Source organism: Formica exsecta, unplaced genomic scaffold (assembly GCF_003651465.1).
Source record: "Formica exsecta isolate Colony F162 unplaced genomic scaffold, ASM365146v1 scaffold149, whole genome shotgun sequence".
NCBI lineage: Eukaryota > Metazoa > Arthropoda > Insecta > Hymenoptera > Formicidae > Formica > Formica exsecta.
The window spans coordinates 1,023,219-1,039,178 of record NW_021848818.1 but is presented as its reverse complement, the minus strand read 5'-3'; the positions used below and the strand labels follow the sequence as shown (position 1 = coordinate 1,039,178).

The 15,960-nt window shown below is 33.2% G+C and overlaps 1 protein-coding gene across 6 annotated transcripts in view; it reads right to left on the bottom strand.

Annotated features, from left to right (window-relative positions):
• Positions 1-15,960, bottom strand: part of LOC115246353 (sodium/potassium/calcium exchanger Nckx30C) — a 61,796-nt gene that overhangs the window by 43,591 nt on the left and 2,245 nt on the right. For 4 of the 6 annotated variants that reach the window (XM_029825101.1, XM_029825103.1, XM_029825106.1 and 1 more), the window contains exon 2: positions 6,131-6,154. The exons of 1 other annotated variant lie outside the window; for it this stretch is intronic. In XM_029825101.1, the coding sequence (XP_029680961.1) occupies positions 6,131-6,154 (24 nt within the window). Of the gene's footprint in view, positions 1-5,480; positions 5,505-6,130; positions 6,155-15,960 lie in introns of all 6 variants that reach the window. One more of the 6 variants, XM_029825102.1, reaches the window with a different exon arrangement.

Genomic DNA, 15,960 nt, shown 5'->3' with positions numbered 1-15,960 from the left:
CGGAAAAAAAAATTTTCGCTACCATAGCTAATCATGGTTTGCAAAATAAATTTTTAAACTGCAGCAAAACGGTTTGCTGTTGCACTTAATAAATAGGTATCACAGCTAAGATGTTTGTTGTTGTACCTAATAAATAGGTGTCATAGCTAAGATGTTCGCTGTCCATATATTACGACTGAAATCTAGTTACCACACGCAGTTTTTAGTTACGGCAGCTAATTTTTTTTCCGTGATATTAACGTGAAATCAACGATAAAAATGTGCGTAATATCATAAGTTTATTAAGGACGTTGTAAAAAGTTCGGACAATCATAGATATATAGGATATAGAATTCACTCTTATAAAAATAATACATCTGAAAAAGAACTATTTTTCCAGGATGGAAAGAAAATGATATATGTGGAAAGAATACTATGCCGAGGATAATTTGCTTGTAGCCGATGTATTTATTCTGGGAAATGTCACAGTTTTTCTCTTTTACGTAATACTCCTCTCAGAGTTTCTTTTAACTAAAGTAAATTGGATCTGTTCCCGTTGGTTTATTAATGCCGCGATTTAATTTGACCAATGAAGTCCATGATATTTCATGGACTGGAAATATCTTCCTTTTAATCATGCAAAACGAAGACAATATTTAAACCTTACCGCTGGAACTATATATGACATTAATTATTTCGCATTTATATTTAACTCTCGTAAAGTTTACATAAACTGTTGTAAAAGCTAAATGAATGATACTTGCAAAAATAAAGAAACTAAAACATATTTTTGTAACGTGGTATGTATCCCGAGGCAAAATTGAAATCTTCGTAAGTGTTTAATGATCATAATTAACAAACATGCAACGTTTTTATAGCTTTCTACGACTTTAAAATTATGTCAAGTAAGATATATTAAATCGAAATATACATTTATTATTATATACCTGAAAAATAATTTTATTACATTGATGTTTCCTCTACATGAAGAATGTCATGTTCTATCCTTTCATTCATTTACTATGCATAAAATATTTTCTTACAGATGAATAAAATGAGAAGTTGCTGTAACTACAAATGGTCATATTTTATTTATGATGATATTTTCTAAGATGCTCGAGATGAGTTAAAATGTATCAAATTTTATTTTAATTTAATGCAATATGTAATACTGTTATACGCAACTTATATTTCCATTTTGTGATAATATCAAACATCTTATATTACAAGAATGAGATGGAACGCGCATGACTTGTTTGTTAAATTAAATCTCTGTTAAACCATCCGCATCGGAAAACGAAACAAGGCTTCGTGTATGAACATGACAGATATCAATATGACATATTACAAGCACGAATATAATTTCTTAGATTTTCTATTTTAAAAAGTAAAAATGTATAATGTATTGCAGCATATTAAAATGCACGTAATTTGTAAATAAATAAATAAATAAACTTACAAATTAAGAAATTAATAAGGCTATATATATATTTTTTTTTGCCTTATTAATTTCTTAATTTTAGACATATGTATAAGAGTCTCATTGTGTCAAGTTCTATTATTAATGTACTTATGCATTGCTTAGCTAAAATAAAAAATAATTTTATCTATACAATATTGAAGATTTAACTGCCATGAAAACATTCAACAAAAATCTATCAAGAAATGCGTCAGAAGATAAGCGATTAATAAAATTATAAATACATATGTGAATAATGAGATTGCTTGCATGCAACATATTAAACACTATGTTAGTCCTTTAAATCTTCAAATTGGCCTAGACAGCAAGGTTGAAGTATTCATTTGCATGCTTAATATGAACGAGCGCTCGCCCAAGCAGTGTGTCTTTTATTTGACCAAAATATTTTCCTAACCAGCAACTTTTGCTTCCCTTGCCAATATTCATTCGATAAGTATAGAGATATAAAATAATAATTGACATTCATATTGGAAAATGAATATAATTGCTATGCGATAGATTGTTAGCAATTTAATTCAGATTAATGTGAATTGCGTCAAAATTGACGCATATATAAAGAAGTATGCGTGTGACAGCGTAATTTTGAAATAATAATGCACATAGGCAAATATATTGATAGCGCGTGGTAATGTAATTTGCACGTTCAAAACGCGCGCGCGTAGAAAGGTCTTTTAAACTTTAATTAAATGGGTGGAGGGCGTTAAATTCGACGTTTTGAGCAGTGGGTGGTGATTGGTATTGCTTTGTGATCGAACAAATTATAGTATTCACATGATACATCAATTTCCGCGTGGGACATTATCAGCACGCTGTCACTCCATATATATATATATGGAGGACTATTTGAAAATTAACCCCTGATAGAAGCTTGCAAAAACAAGAAACAGAAAAAACATTTTATTATACACAAGAGTTACTTACATATATACACTATTTTTCTATATAATCGCCATTCAAATTGAGGCACTTGTCGTAGCGCGGTACAAGCTTTTGTATACTCTCATCAAAGTACGGTGCCGCGAAACTGTAATCTCAGCCAATTCCTAGCACTGCTCATCAGTTCCTCGTTGCCGTCGAATCGCTGTATTTTTAGCTACACTTTTATGCATGTAAACAGATTGAAGCTACTCGATGGTTCGGGCTGTAGGGTAGGTGGATTAACTCTCATTTCACTGCTTCAGAAATTCCAGTGGTTTTTTGACCACTCTATTGTGTATAATAAAATATGTTTTTCCTGTTTCTTGTTTTATTTTGCAAGCCTATCAGAGATTGATTTCTGAATAGCCGTCATATTTTTGGGTTCAAAAAAGAAAAATAAAAGAAAAATACTGCATTTAACAATAGATATAATAAGCAATAATAAACCAATGCAGTAATAAGCTTTATTAACATTTTGACTTTTGAAGCATGCAAATCGTATATCACATACTGTGTCTGTGTTTTAATTAGAAAATGATAAAAGAAAGGCTATAGAAAGAAGTATTATAATATTAAATTTATAATATTATAATACAATAACAGATCCTACATAATAGAAGCCGTTATTGTAGCAAGTGAGTATCGTAATACGATAATAGATCCTATTCTAAAAATGTTAATATAGGGCGCTTTTAACATCAGAACGTTCGATTACAATTATGCAAAATTAATAAATGCCGGTGATACATGTCACACTAATATATATAACCAGCAATTGTTATTTCGATTGGGAAGAGCCACTCGAAAGCTTCGATTGGAAGAAGTTTACGGCAACTACGGCTACTTTAGTGTGCAAAACTAGCCAGAGTCCCGAAGTCTTTCGCTTGGAATCGGTTATTCCAGCCGAGTCGATAGGGTCGCAATTACACAACTTTTACCTCCGACCCAGTTTGCGCTTCGTATAAAATCATTCCGCGCAAACTTTCTCGAGCAGTATCTTGGATAATGAACAATAATCGCGAACAAATCTCTAACAAATTCTATTCTGCGCCTCTTACGTTATTGGACAATCTTTCTAATATCGCAAACATTCGTTGCAGTCGTCACATATAGAAAACGCTATTACATCTAATAGAATTAGGTTCGATAAATGTGATTGCATCGCTAAAACAAGGCATGACGAGTTGTTGCACATGATCACAGTCGTCACGTTCTTCAACAACTTTCAATTCCTAAAATAAGTGGAGAAGGATTTGTGTTCAATTATTAAATAAGCTTCCATGAATAACAACGCGTGATCTGATTCTAAAAACTCGGGCACGTTGGCCTAATATGATCTAGAGACTAAAAAATTCAAGGCACAACTGCCTTGCCTCTCTGACAATGTTTTTCTGGCTCATAGATTCAGAAGGAAATTCTTCTGCGGAAGTTTTGTTTCAAGGTGCGGTTGATACTGTTTAGATAATGATGCTTGCATGATAGCAAAAAAAAGTGGAGATTAATCTCGCGAAAGACTGCAGGAGATTCCCTCCGATCGGTCCGACAATTCAATTATCCAAGCGATTGGATTTTCCGCACCGTCTCCATCAGGAGTAAATTATTTCGTACTACGGAGAGCAACGGAAGATCCGTTGCATCCTGTGGTGTACAACGAATGAATCGATGTTATGGTACACACAAGAACAAGTGCCGCTTGCATTTTATGGCTGATGCATTCCTCACGTATCGGGATTCTGGACCGTTTCAAAAATTCGCACTGATATAGTGCAGGATATATCAGTGAGTCGAGGTTATCGAAGCTGTAGATAGTCAAACTGATATTCGCGTCATCCAGCCGTTGTTCCGTTTTGTATCGGATCGAATGATGTAAGCTTTCATCGATTACACAAAATAATTTCGCTGACTGTTCATTGAAATTTTGCGACAAGTTATTTTTGAAAGTTCTACAATATTTACACGATCTCTCTAGCTCGATGTTAATCGAGTGTACTAAATTAAATATTGTATCGATTAAGCAGGTAAATGTTTTTGCGTGTGCATATAAATGTGTGTATTTATAAATACCATTATATGTATACTTTCGTCTCTAATTAAACATCATCAATTTTATAATCGATATCCGTTTTAATGCCAAATCTATCAAAAATTTAATCGATGGGATGAAAAGTATTGCAAGCCTTTTAATCAGCAATTAATTATAAGTAATTCTGTTATGAGCAGAGAATTTACATAACTTGCTAATGGAATATAACAAGAGTTATTTAATATAAAATAAATTATGGGATCGCAAAAGTTATTGATATAAATCAAGTTTCAGATGCTTAGAATGTTTTCAAAGAACGAATTTAGAAAGCTCCGTTCGATTTTGATAGAATTTGTTAAAAGTTGGTATACGAGTATCGCGTAAAAATCGTTACTGTACTTTTGCAAAGTTTAAAGGTTCAGTTTTCAAACTTCTCGGTTTCTTGATCCAGCTGGGAGCTTACCTTTCATCATCCCCAAAAGCACTATTCTCTTTGCAAGATACAATATAATATTAGTTGTAAAAGTATATAATGTTGTTTAACGCTGTAAACTAGAGAACAATAGTAACTATAGTTAAAATTTTTCAACATGATTTAATCATATTTGGATACATATGTTTGTGAGAAATCTTGTTTAAATTTTATATTGTTAATGTATCCATGTGTTTTATTTTAACATTCAGGATTTAAAAAAATCACATTATATACGCTGTACACAGGACATGTTTTAAGAATAAGAATGTGATACAGTTCTCTACACATGTAACATGATGCAACTGATTATGATTTACTAGAGAGAGTATCAACAATATTATATTTATCCATATCAACCTTTTCTCGTAGATTTCTTAAGCAATCTCACATAGCATTAACTTTTTCTCTATTTTATTTCGAAGAAAATTTAATATCCACTATTAAAAGTTATCTGTTTCAATCTGCACATACTACGAGAAAGGTTAATGATAATTTCAGCAATTTAAAATAAGAATGGTGATAGAAGTAGAAAGTTGTATAAAATATATGCATGTAAAAAATATACCGGAGACAGAGGAAGGAAGAGAAAGAGACATGCGACTCACCAATGCCTGAGCGGCGCTCTGGTGCTGCAAGCAAGAAACATTCAGTTACAATCACAATAACGACAATCAATAATGTTTCTTAACTAGCTTGTGATAACACTAGTAACAAACAGTTCAACAATAATGCAGTGCTTACGAAAGCTTGAACACATTGACTGGTACACAGACAACACCAAGAAAAGTATGTGAAGCCGTAGAAGCCAGTCACAAATTTGCAAGTTATAATCTACGAATTATATGGAAAGTTTCGAACGAGGAAATTATAATAATGTTTTTGAGATAACGAGAAATTCGTGACTTGGGCTATCTCGATTACATATTTTTCCAAGTGCAGTTCTTTCCTCAGAACGCAGCTGCACGTTGCAAGCTTACATAATGCACAGGTTTCGTGTTTATAAAGTATGCATGTTGTATGTAATATTTGGAGCTTCGAACAATATGGAACAATAGTGACGATAACTGAATTCCGATGTATCGGCCACCGAAATTTGTTTAGAGAAAAAAAAGTTCAAATTTCCCGAGAAAGGTTAATGATAATTTCAGCAATTTAAAATAAGAATGGTGATAGAAGTAGAAAGTTGTATAAAATATATGCATGTAAAAAATATACCGGAGACAGAGGAAGGAAGAGAAAGAGACATGCGACTCACCAATGCCTGAGCGGCGCTCTGGTGCTGCAAGCAAGAAACATTCAGTTACAATCACAATAACGACAATCAATAATGTTTCTTAACTAGCTTGTGATAACACTAGTAACAAACAGTTCAACAATAATGCAGTGCTTACGAAAGCTTGAACACATTGACTGGTACACAGACAACACCAAGAAAAGTATGTGAAGCCGTAGAAGCCAGTCACAAATTTGCAAGTTATAATCTACGAATTATATGGAAAGTTTCGAACGAGGAAATTATAATAATGTTTTTGAGATAACGAGAAATTCGTGACTTGGGCTATCTCGATTACATATTTTTCCAAGTGCAGTTCTTTCCTCAGAACGCAGCTGCACGTTGCAAGCTTACATAATGCACAGGTTTCGTGTTTATAAAGTATGCATGTTGTATGTAATATTGTTGGAGCTTCGAACAATATGGAACAATAGTGACGATAACCGAATTCCGATGTATCGGCCACCGAAATTTGTTTAGAGAAAAAAAAGTTCAAATTTCCTATCTTCAAAATTATCGCGAAAAAATATTTTTAGAAGCATGCATATTCATAAAAAATTTTTTAACATATTTTTTGCATATTTATTTTTATTCCCAAAATTAACACGAGAAATATTAATTATACAATGATTAAAATAAATAGCGCAAACGCCATTACTATTATAACTGTAGTTGTAATAAACTTTTAATAGAACAATTGTTTATCACCTATCTCGCACGACTTTTCGTTTCATTTCCATGCGAATGCGTCGTCATGTGTCCATGTATAGTATGCACAGCTTGCGCGTTACATAAAAAAAATATTTGTTTGCGCAAGCATCGCGATGCTGTCACAGGCAGACCATTGTATCTCGTTTCGAGATTTAATGTTCTCCGTGTCAAAGATAAAATCAAAAGTAGCGTTTATCGCGACGATAAAATGGGGAAGCATCGCGAGATGTGACATGCATGCGATATAAAAAGATGTATGATGATTTGGAAAATGCAAAAACAAATATAACGCACTCGATCTGAAGCACGCCTTTTAGAGTTAGAACCCGAGATGCAAAGCGATGTCGACCGATTTCAAACGATGCGGAAAATATCGGATTGACATTTAATTAAACCACTTGTCTTGAGGAATGAATTTCATGTAGTTGCAAACGCGTAATAGTCTCGCGGCAACTTATTGTCATCTTTAAAAGAGTAAAGAAAAAGTTTAGAGCGAAGGTAGTAAACAATGAATGTCATATGATGAGAATAATATAATATCGCTCGATATTAAACGATGCGAAGAATATCGATTTGAATGAATTAACATTCTATATTGACATTTATTTCTATCTGTAATCCTATTATAAACTTATTATTTTCGTTGTCGAAAAATACACTTAATGCCTGCTATATTTTCATATAAATCACATTATAATAAAATAATAATATTTTTGACAGTTTTTATCATTTTCTTTATTGTGATACTATTAGAAATAATATATAATAATAATGTTATCAATATTAAGACAATAAGTATATGCTTTAGGCAATAACCACTTTCTTACATTTTAAATATTTGGCTATCAAAAATATGTGAGAGATATATTTTGAAGATTATCGAGTGTTGTTGGAAAATATCATAAGTTTCGAGTTGTTGAAACGCATGCAATGCGATAAAATAATGAAGATATCTTGACAAAACTTAACTAGTATTCATGAGAATTAATAGATAACTGTGAATACTTCGTAATTAATGGAACGTCTGTGAGAAAGGAGCAATAAGCGATAAGCTGGCTTTTGTGAGAAGTCTTAACTGCATCGAATTTTGCTCTTGTTGGTATGCGTACAATAACATTGTACTAATAACGGCGCCCGTACATTATTCAGTAAATCTTTCTATGATTTGTCATCAGCAGCGATAAGGTTCAACAATTTAATATATTTAATTAGGAAGCGGCGAAATTGTTACAATGTTATGTTATACGCAAAATGAGACTTGTTTACAATATAATCTGAACTGGTTACAAAAATACTGAAGTATATTATAATATTTTACAACGATAAAATCGGAGAATTACGGTGTAATATGCTGCGAGTAAAGAGAGATAGCCGTGCGAAGAAATATAATAAAAGAATAAATGTAGAAAATATGACAGAGAAACCGATATTTTTGTATATTCTTTCATGAAAAGCGAAGGTCTCAATAATTTTTTATCGTCGTGTTCGCCAAAGAAAGAGAAATTATTTCGCGTATAAATTCACTTGTGATTAATTTCCGGTACTCTAAGCGCGCCGATCTTGAGGATAATCTTGAATGAAATAAATGGCCGGATTGGAATTCCTACGTGAAATCGATATGGTCGTCAAAGTGAAAAATACGAAGAACAGGCAATCGTACTGAACGATAGATTACAAGGAAGCAATAAAATCTCTTGGTCACGTCCTCGAACAGAATTTCTTTCTCGCGACATCACGTAAAGAAAATCGGCGATTAATGGAATCACGTTTACATAATATGATTCGTCTTAAATGTGGCGAGCGATCATTAGGGATTTTAATTAATACATCCTGTGCTGGATGACTACATAAAATCGACAAAGTAAAAGCTAAAACGGTGTTTGGAACTCCCTTTATAATTAAGTAAAGATGGCATTCATAGAGACTGTATGCTAAGATTAATATGCCATCTTGAAGCTTTAGTATGAGCTGAGTACGAAGTGTATTGTGTTACGAGCTTAATTTCTCTACAACCAACATCAAAGCAAATTCGTAGAAGAAGCAATGGACCTACTTTCTTAATCGCTTCTAACAATCTAAGAAGAATTGAATTGAAATTCTTATTTAAATTTACTACACTTTATTAATTTATGTGATTTATGTTCTATATAGTTTTATAATTCTGACGAATTAAAAAAAGTGAAATGTGCGATAAGCGGGATACGATGGTAAGAATATTTGGAACGTTAAAAATGCAAAGATTTTTTTAAATATTATATATTTATTTTAACATTTCACGCGCTAGAAATCTTAATTTTCATTAAAAGATTATTACGATTAAATTGCGAGAAAAATTCCTCTCTGTTCAAGAGTAAAAGAAGGTGTAAGAACGATGTTGACCTATATCGTGCCTCGCGGAGGCCGCATATATATATGTCACTTCGAAAGTAGAACCATCACTTTGCGGCCGGTAAAATTGCGTTCCAAGCGCGTCTCGAGCTGTAACAATTACCGGCGATCCAGTTGAACCGCGTTTGCGGACTTTCATACAATTTAATTCAACACGCTTCTATACGATTTACTACAGTTTTCAATGTTCATCATTTTACTTCTCTTCTCTCAAGACTTTTATCTGCAGATCCTCCGAGAGCGATCTAATTCTCTCGATTATGGCATGAATATTTTCTCTTTCCTCTTCTCCCCGTTCCGAGACAAAGGAGCAGATTATGACGGAAGATTTACGATGGTAATTATAAGGTTGATCGCGAGCACATCGATCAGGCCGACATATACCGCGCGGAATAACATTTCCAAAGCAGTTCAGTCCAAGCATGTACTCGTGTTAAGAGAGAAGATGTTTGCACTTGCAAAGTGCTCAAGGAGCATGATCGCATGCGTTTTAATTAACGATCAATGTTGTTAAGTAACACGGATATTACGAGTGGCGCCAGATGATATATTGTATGCCCCAGCAATCCGGTTATTGCAAGAACTTTTATTCCGTTATGATTTATTCGATATAAGACTTTCAAGTTTTATTATGATTTAATATAAGGCCTTCAAGTTCTGCCTGCGCAGTATCTCCAGTATTTTTCTTACAGATCTAATAAAGCTTAATGATAATATTACGATACACGAACCTATTTCAATTATTGACCGGCATTATACAAGCTACTGAAACCATCGGTGAAATTAAATAATTTGCTTTGACATTGCTCTTAAAGTCTAAAGCCAAGAAAGTGTCTAAACCGATGTAGACGAGCGTCAAATACGTCTAAATATTAGGAGATGAAAAAGAACAACATCAGCCTTCAGCTATCCGCATTCGAGAAAGTTCGAGAGAAGTGTTACTACTTCTGATTGAGTCTAGAACTCTTGACTTTTGTAACAACCGTATCATTATTTCACTATGGCCACGTTCCACTTGGCGCGATATTTATTCCATGCGATTACAGCTGACCTAGCCGGCTGACGATTCTACGGATTAGTGTTCAATTTGCTCGACGAGACCGCGCATCCTCGATTTTCATATTTCCATCGTAAAAACTCTCGTCGTGTCATGTCAAAAATTTTTCTGCGTCGAAAGTCATCAGTAGAAGAAATAGGGAGCCGCGATATTTCGACAATAATTTCACGCTTTGAGATCTTCTATTACTGAACATCTTTTCGCGAATAAAGAGAGTTTCGGAGATGTCTTCATAAAATGTTAATTTAAGCAAACTTTACATTTTCTAGCTTATCATTTCGTGTCTCGAGCTAGTAAATATTCACTTTATAATTAATATCTACATTAGTGCTTCAACTAGTCTGCTATATATGATAACTAAAAAATCATAGGATAACTCGTAACAATGTTTAATTTCGAGTAATATTTGAGTGTTCTTCTTTCTACATTTGACAAAAAACAGATTGTTTTTAATGATAAAATTATTGTAAAGTAACTATGCACGAATATATATATATACGATATTTTAGTAACCGAGATCTCTCGAACGGAGAGAATGCCATTGTTCTAAAAAAAGATTAAAGAAATATATGCTCGATGTACACAAAGGAGATACATACTCAGTGTTCGGCAGAAAAGTGGGTCGAGGTTTTATTATACAAGAAACCAATATAGTTGTTAATTATTCTATACATATACAAAAATAAAGAGCGATAGCACGTTAGTAGTATTAATACTTTAATTGCTGCATTTATGTATATTCACTAAGAACTGTAAAGATGCATATTAAAAGTTTTTTTCGATCAAAGGTATGGGAATCTACTGTTAGGGTAAATATCCGTGTTACATATACATATGCAAATAATTAACACATCGGCAGTAATTACGATTATTCATCGTATAAATGCAAAATTGTTGCAGCGAGACAGAAAAGCAGAGATAGCGGCTATAAAAAAAACCATGCTTAGTTGCGCGCGCATAACGTGTTAATAATTAGATCGATGTGCTCATTTACTATATTTACAAACTCGTAATCCGTTACGGTGCGATGAACGATTAAACAAAAGGAGCGTGTGATTTAGCGTGCATGGGTACACACTGTTCACATTCCAGAAATGTCAAAATTATATTTTATATAAAATGTCTTTAATTAAATTAAACAATGCGCGGATTATATTTGTGTAGGATTATTTCAATATTTCAAATGGATTAAATGGATAGTTTTTATAGAATCTAGAATAATATAGAACTTTATTTTTATATTAACTCTGTTATATGCCTAAAGAAACTGAATATATCAATATAAATTTTTTTTTAAATTTCATCTCGTATAAAAGACTCTCTTTTATATTATACGATAAACAAAATTTTAAAATGATCTGCAGAGAGGATGAAAGAGACCGCAGTTAAAAGTTTTTAAGTAAACAATTTCTTACGTATTCTTAAAGCTGTTAATCTAAATTTATTAATTTGTAAACATTTTTTTACGCGATATATACAAAGCGACAGAAATAGTTGAAATATTATTTGCAATAATTAGACTTTTTCTTTGATTGCGTCAAATAATATCATTCTTATTCATCTTTTAATGCTTAGGAAACATACTAAACGTTAGCTGTCAATTGTTGATTTCGACGTTGTTTATATATTCAGTATAGTAAACACATTCCTTTTAACAATACTTTGCGAAAATGCATCTAATAAATGTTAAAGCACAAACATGTTTACGATGTCTAGCATACGTCTAGGCCGAAGTTTAATAACGATTAACGATCCAGCAACGAGCTCGCGTTTCAGGCACGAACGTAGAATATCCGAGGGTTTCGTTCAAGCTGATGACTGAATTCGTGCTATTTCGCCTGTAAATTTTTTATTCCGTCTCCCATATACAACGATGCATTATGTAATGCTCCCCCGCGTGTGTGTGTGTGTGTATATATATACGTCCGATCGGTCTTTATAACTCGGAACGAGCGAAGCAGACTGAAACGCCGACGGTTGCACGCGGTCGGGCGTTCGCCGAGACTGGAAGCGTGTGGAAGAGCCTCTGTCGAATCGATTCGACGATGGGTGGAAAGGGCCACGGCGCACACTGCAATGCCGTAACTTTTCGGGGTGAGATTCCAAAAATCAAAAACTAGGGAACTAGAGTGCTTCTTTAAAAGCTCGGCGAAAGGAGGCATGAGAAATCACCGCTAATGAGAACCGTCGTTGCGGCAAACGTTCATCCAGTGAAATTATTGGACTTTGTGTTCCTATAAATCTTTCGCGTGGCGGCGTAGAATTTAAAATGCAATCCCCTCCCTTCAATATACCAGCCCCGTGGCGATCATATTAATTAAGCCTTTAATCATTCTATTGCCAACCGCCGCCTCTTGCATATTTCGCACGAGGCTCGCACGCGACATTATTCTGCGGAAAGAACAATAAGGCTAATAACGACCAATTTAAAAGTTCAATTGGTATGATGGCGCGTGTACAAGTTCATGCTCGTCTCTCTCGGTTGGATAATATCTATTTTAATAAAACCAATGAGAGATATCTCGCATTACTGGAATCTTTTTCTGCAAGATGAGTCAAAGTCATATTTATGTCAGTGCTGTTGTCATATCCATTTCGTAGAAATGATTACGCGCGTACGAGTATACTAATGGCAGTTAAAATCTTCATTAGAATTAAAATAATTTATATTGCTACAAACACTTTTATTACGTATATTTTACGGTTGTATGAACGATAGCAGATATCATTTCTCGCGTATGAAATCTCGATTTAATTATCATAATACTAATATTACACGCAAAATTAGTTGAATACACTTGATATTAATAGATGCAACGATACCAACGTCTAATTATAATCTCGGACGCACGTTCATCGTACGCGCGGTAGAAAAAAAAAACTTTTGAGCGCGTCGACTGATAGTAACACTTTGCACGCGAGGTGTTAAACGGTATATTAACCGTAATATGCGTATAAAATGAGAGACAGTGATTAACTATATGTAACGCGTTATTGTATCTATTATTATTAATATTTTGATCAAGCCAATTCGTTTTAAGTGCTATATAGTTTCACAACTCACATGGATGTATATAACATCTACAATGCAATAATTATGTGATATTGTCGATTAATTATGATGATATATTTAAAGATAATTGATATGAAATGCGTTATAAAATAAAATAATTAATGTTATTGAGATTAGTTTGCAACGTTCTACATATTGTAATTGTTTACAGGAATTACCTAAATAGCGCGTCGCTTTAATAAATTTAATCAAGTAATTTTCTTTAATCAAGCTATTTCAGAAATCGTTCAATCATTTGTTAGTCAGATGCAATTATGCAGTTATATCGCAGTTGTTGCCTTCTAATAATCACCTTCTAGTAATCAACGTCAATAAGAGAAATATATTTCGCATTATCGGCATTCTCCACCTGATTGACAGAAAAGCGTTTCCGTACTTCGGAATATTAGCGGTAAAAGTAGAAGTAATACGAGTCTGCGAATTGAACAATTCCGCCGATCAATATCGCGTCAATATTGCTTTCACTGAACTTTTATATTCTTAGTTTTCGTTGACAAATGATCATCGCTTTGTAAAAATAAAAGATAAATTTCAGTTAAGCCTTCCTGAGTGTCAGCGTAAACGACACCGGAGGGAAATGAATAACGGCAAAACGGATGCCGCGTTTCAACTTCGAAGAAGCGGATTATGTATTTCTGAATTACGTCTCTTCCCCCAGTATTTTTAATGTCTCGGATATTTTAAAGCTATTTCATTATTTGTTATCTCAAAACTGCTTCATTATCTGTCATGTGCTAGAAATTAAAGAAAAAATAATTTTAGCGTTAATGAAAGTTTCGGATGTATTCAATACATCGCATATCTATAAACGCGAGTTTTAATAATTGAAACATAAGAATTAAACTTTTTTCGGAATATGAAATGTGACCTAATTGAACTCACTTGCATTCTCTAATTGGAAGTATCGTTTTTTTATATATTATATGTGTGGATATATATGTGCAAGAATCCACGAACAAGCAATCATCAAAGTATCTTGGATGACATCGATTTCTATCTCAATCACATTTTTTTGTACCATGCACTTTAAAATCAGTGTATGTGTGTGAGAGAGATTCTTTAAAATATTTCGAAAATTATTTTTTCCTTATATGTACATCTATAACTCTGTAAGAAAAAAAATCCATGCTGTAATATTTTATCATTAAACGTGTATTGAAGACATATCTCTTCTCATGTTATGCAATAATTGTTAAAAAATTTATCTTGAACTTATATATGTAATAAGTAATCTTTCCAAACCATGATAAACTCTCTTTTTTTCTCTGTTTTCAGCGCTTTATAAAGACTATATTTTAAACTATATTTTAACTTTTTATAATTAAGATATACTCCTTTTTAAATCATTACGCATTCCTCAGAAAAATATTACAAAATTTTCCTTATATTATTAAGGATTAATATATTTTCTTACATGTTATGTCAAAAATGGTTCTTCGGAATCGTGATTATAGCGAAGTGTCTTTTCTACGTGCAGTTTCTCCTTCCTGCATTCCGTCGTGTGCAAGATTTAAAATCGATTACCATAAAAACACACTCTATCCACGGAGCGTTTACTTGAAAGGTTCTTAATCATTTGGTTTTGCGAGCGAATCGATCTCTGAGAGTCATTACAAAAATGTAGGATTATTTGTTAAAACGCTAACTTTGAAGATATTCGATTGATATGTAGTCACGTCTTCGACATTAATTGTATATTATTGACGACATTTGATAATTTCATTTTTAACTGATAATCTTACCAGATTATCCATAAAAATAAAAACGGGCAAATGAAAGCCAACGCGCTAAGAAAGATGCCACAATTATGTTATTCTTCATAAAATTAATTGCATTTATTAGACGTTTCGGTTCCTCGGGCCATCCTCAGTAATTTAACACAATGTAAATAATATCTGGAGCGTGTCGAACGAGACGACGCACTTGTCAACGGTGACGATACAAATGACCTTACTAGATTAAACATGGCCATTCAATGTTGATAACATATTATCGGCGACTAAAAATATAATAAAACTCGCTACTGTCACGCGCTGACGTCTGAGTTATTACACTAGTACTGAATGTTGTCACAACAGCTAGCTTTTCATAATGTAAAGTTTCTACGTTTGTATAAAGTCCGGGGGCGCGTATTGTCCCGCCTTTGTACATCACTGTAAGGCACTCTTTCGCGACAGGTCAAAGAAACTTCAACGTAGGAAAGCTCACAGTGCTTGTGACGTCTCTGACGACCTTGAGTACGAGTCTTGCTTCGCTTATGAATCGTGTTTCTCTGTGTACGAGACGCCATTATCACATAGAATAAACACTAGTTGGTGATTTATGCGTAAAGATGACCAAAATCCAACATGCTAAAAGCTTACAATTATGTTCTCCACTAAAATGTTACATGCTCGTGGCAAAAATCGATATTATCATTTTACTATTATTTGCAATAGTTAAATGTTATACAAATCAATGTTTTTTGAAATAAATCTTGTTCTCAAAGCACAGATATTTTTTAATAATATAATAGTTATGAAACTTTGAATAGAAAGACAAATTATTTTTATCGCTGTCATTTTTAAAATATATATAATTATA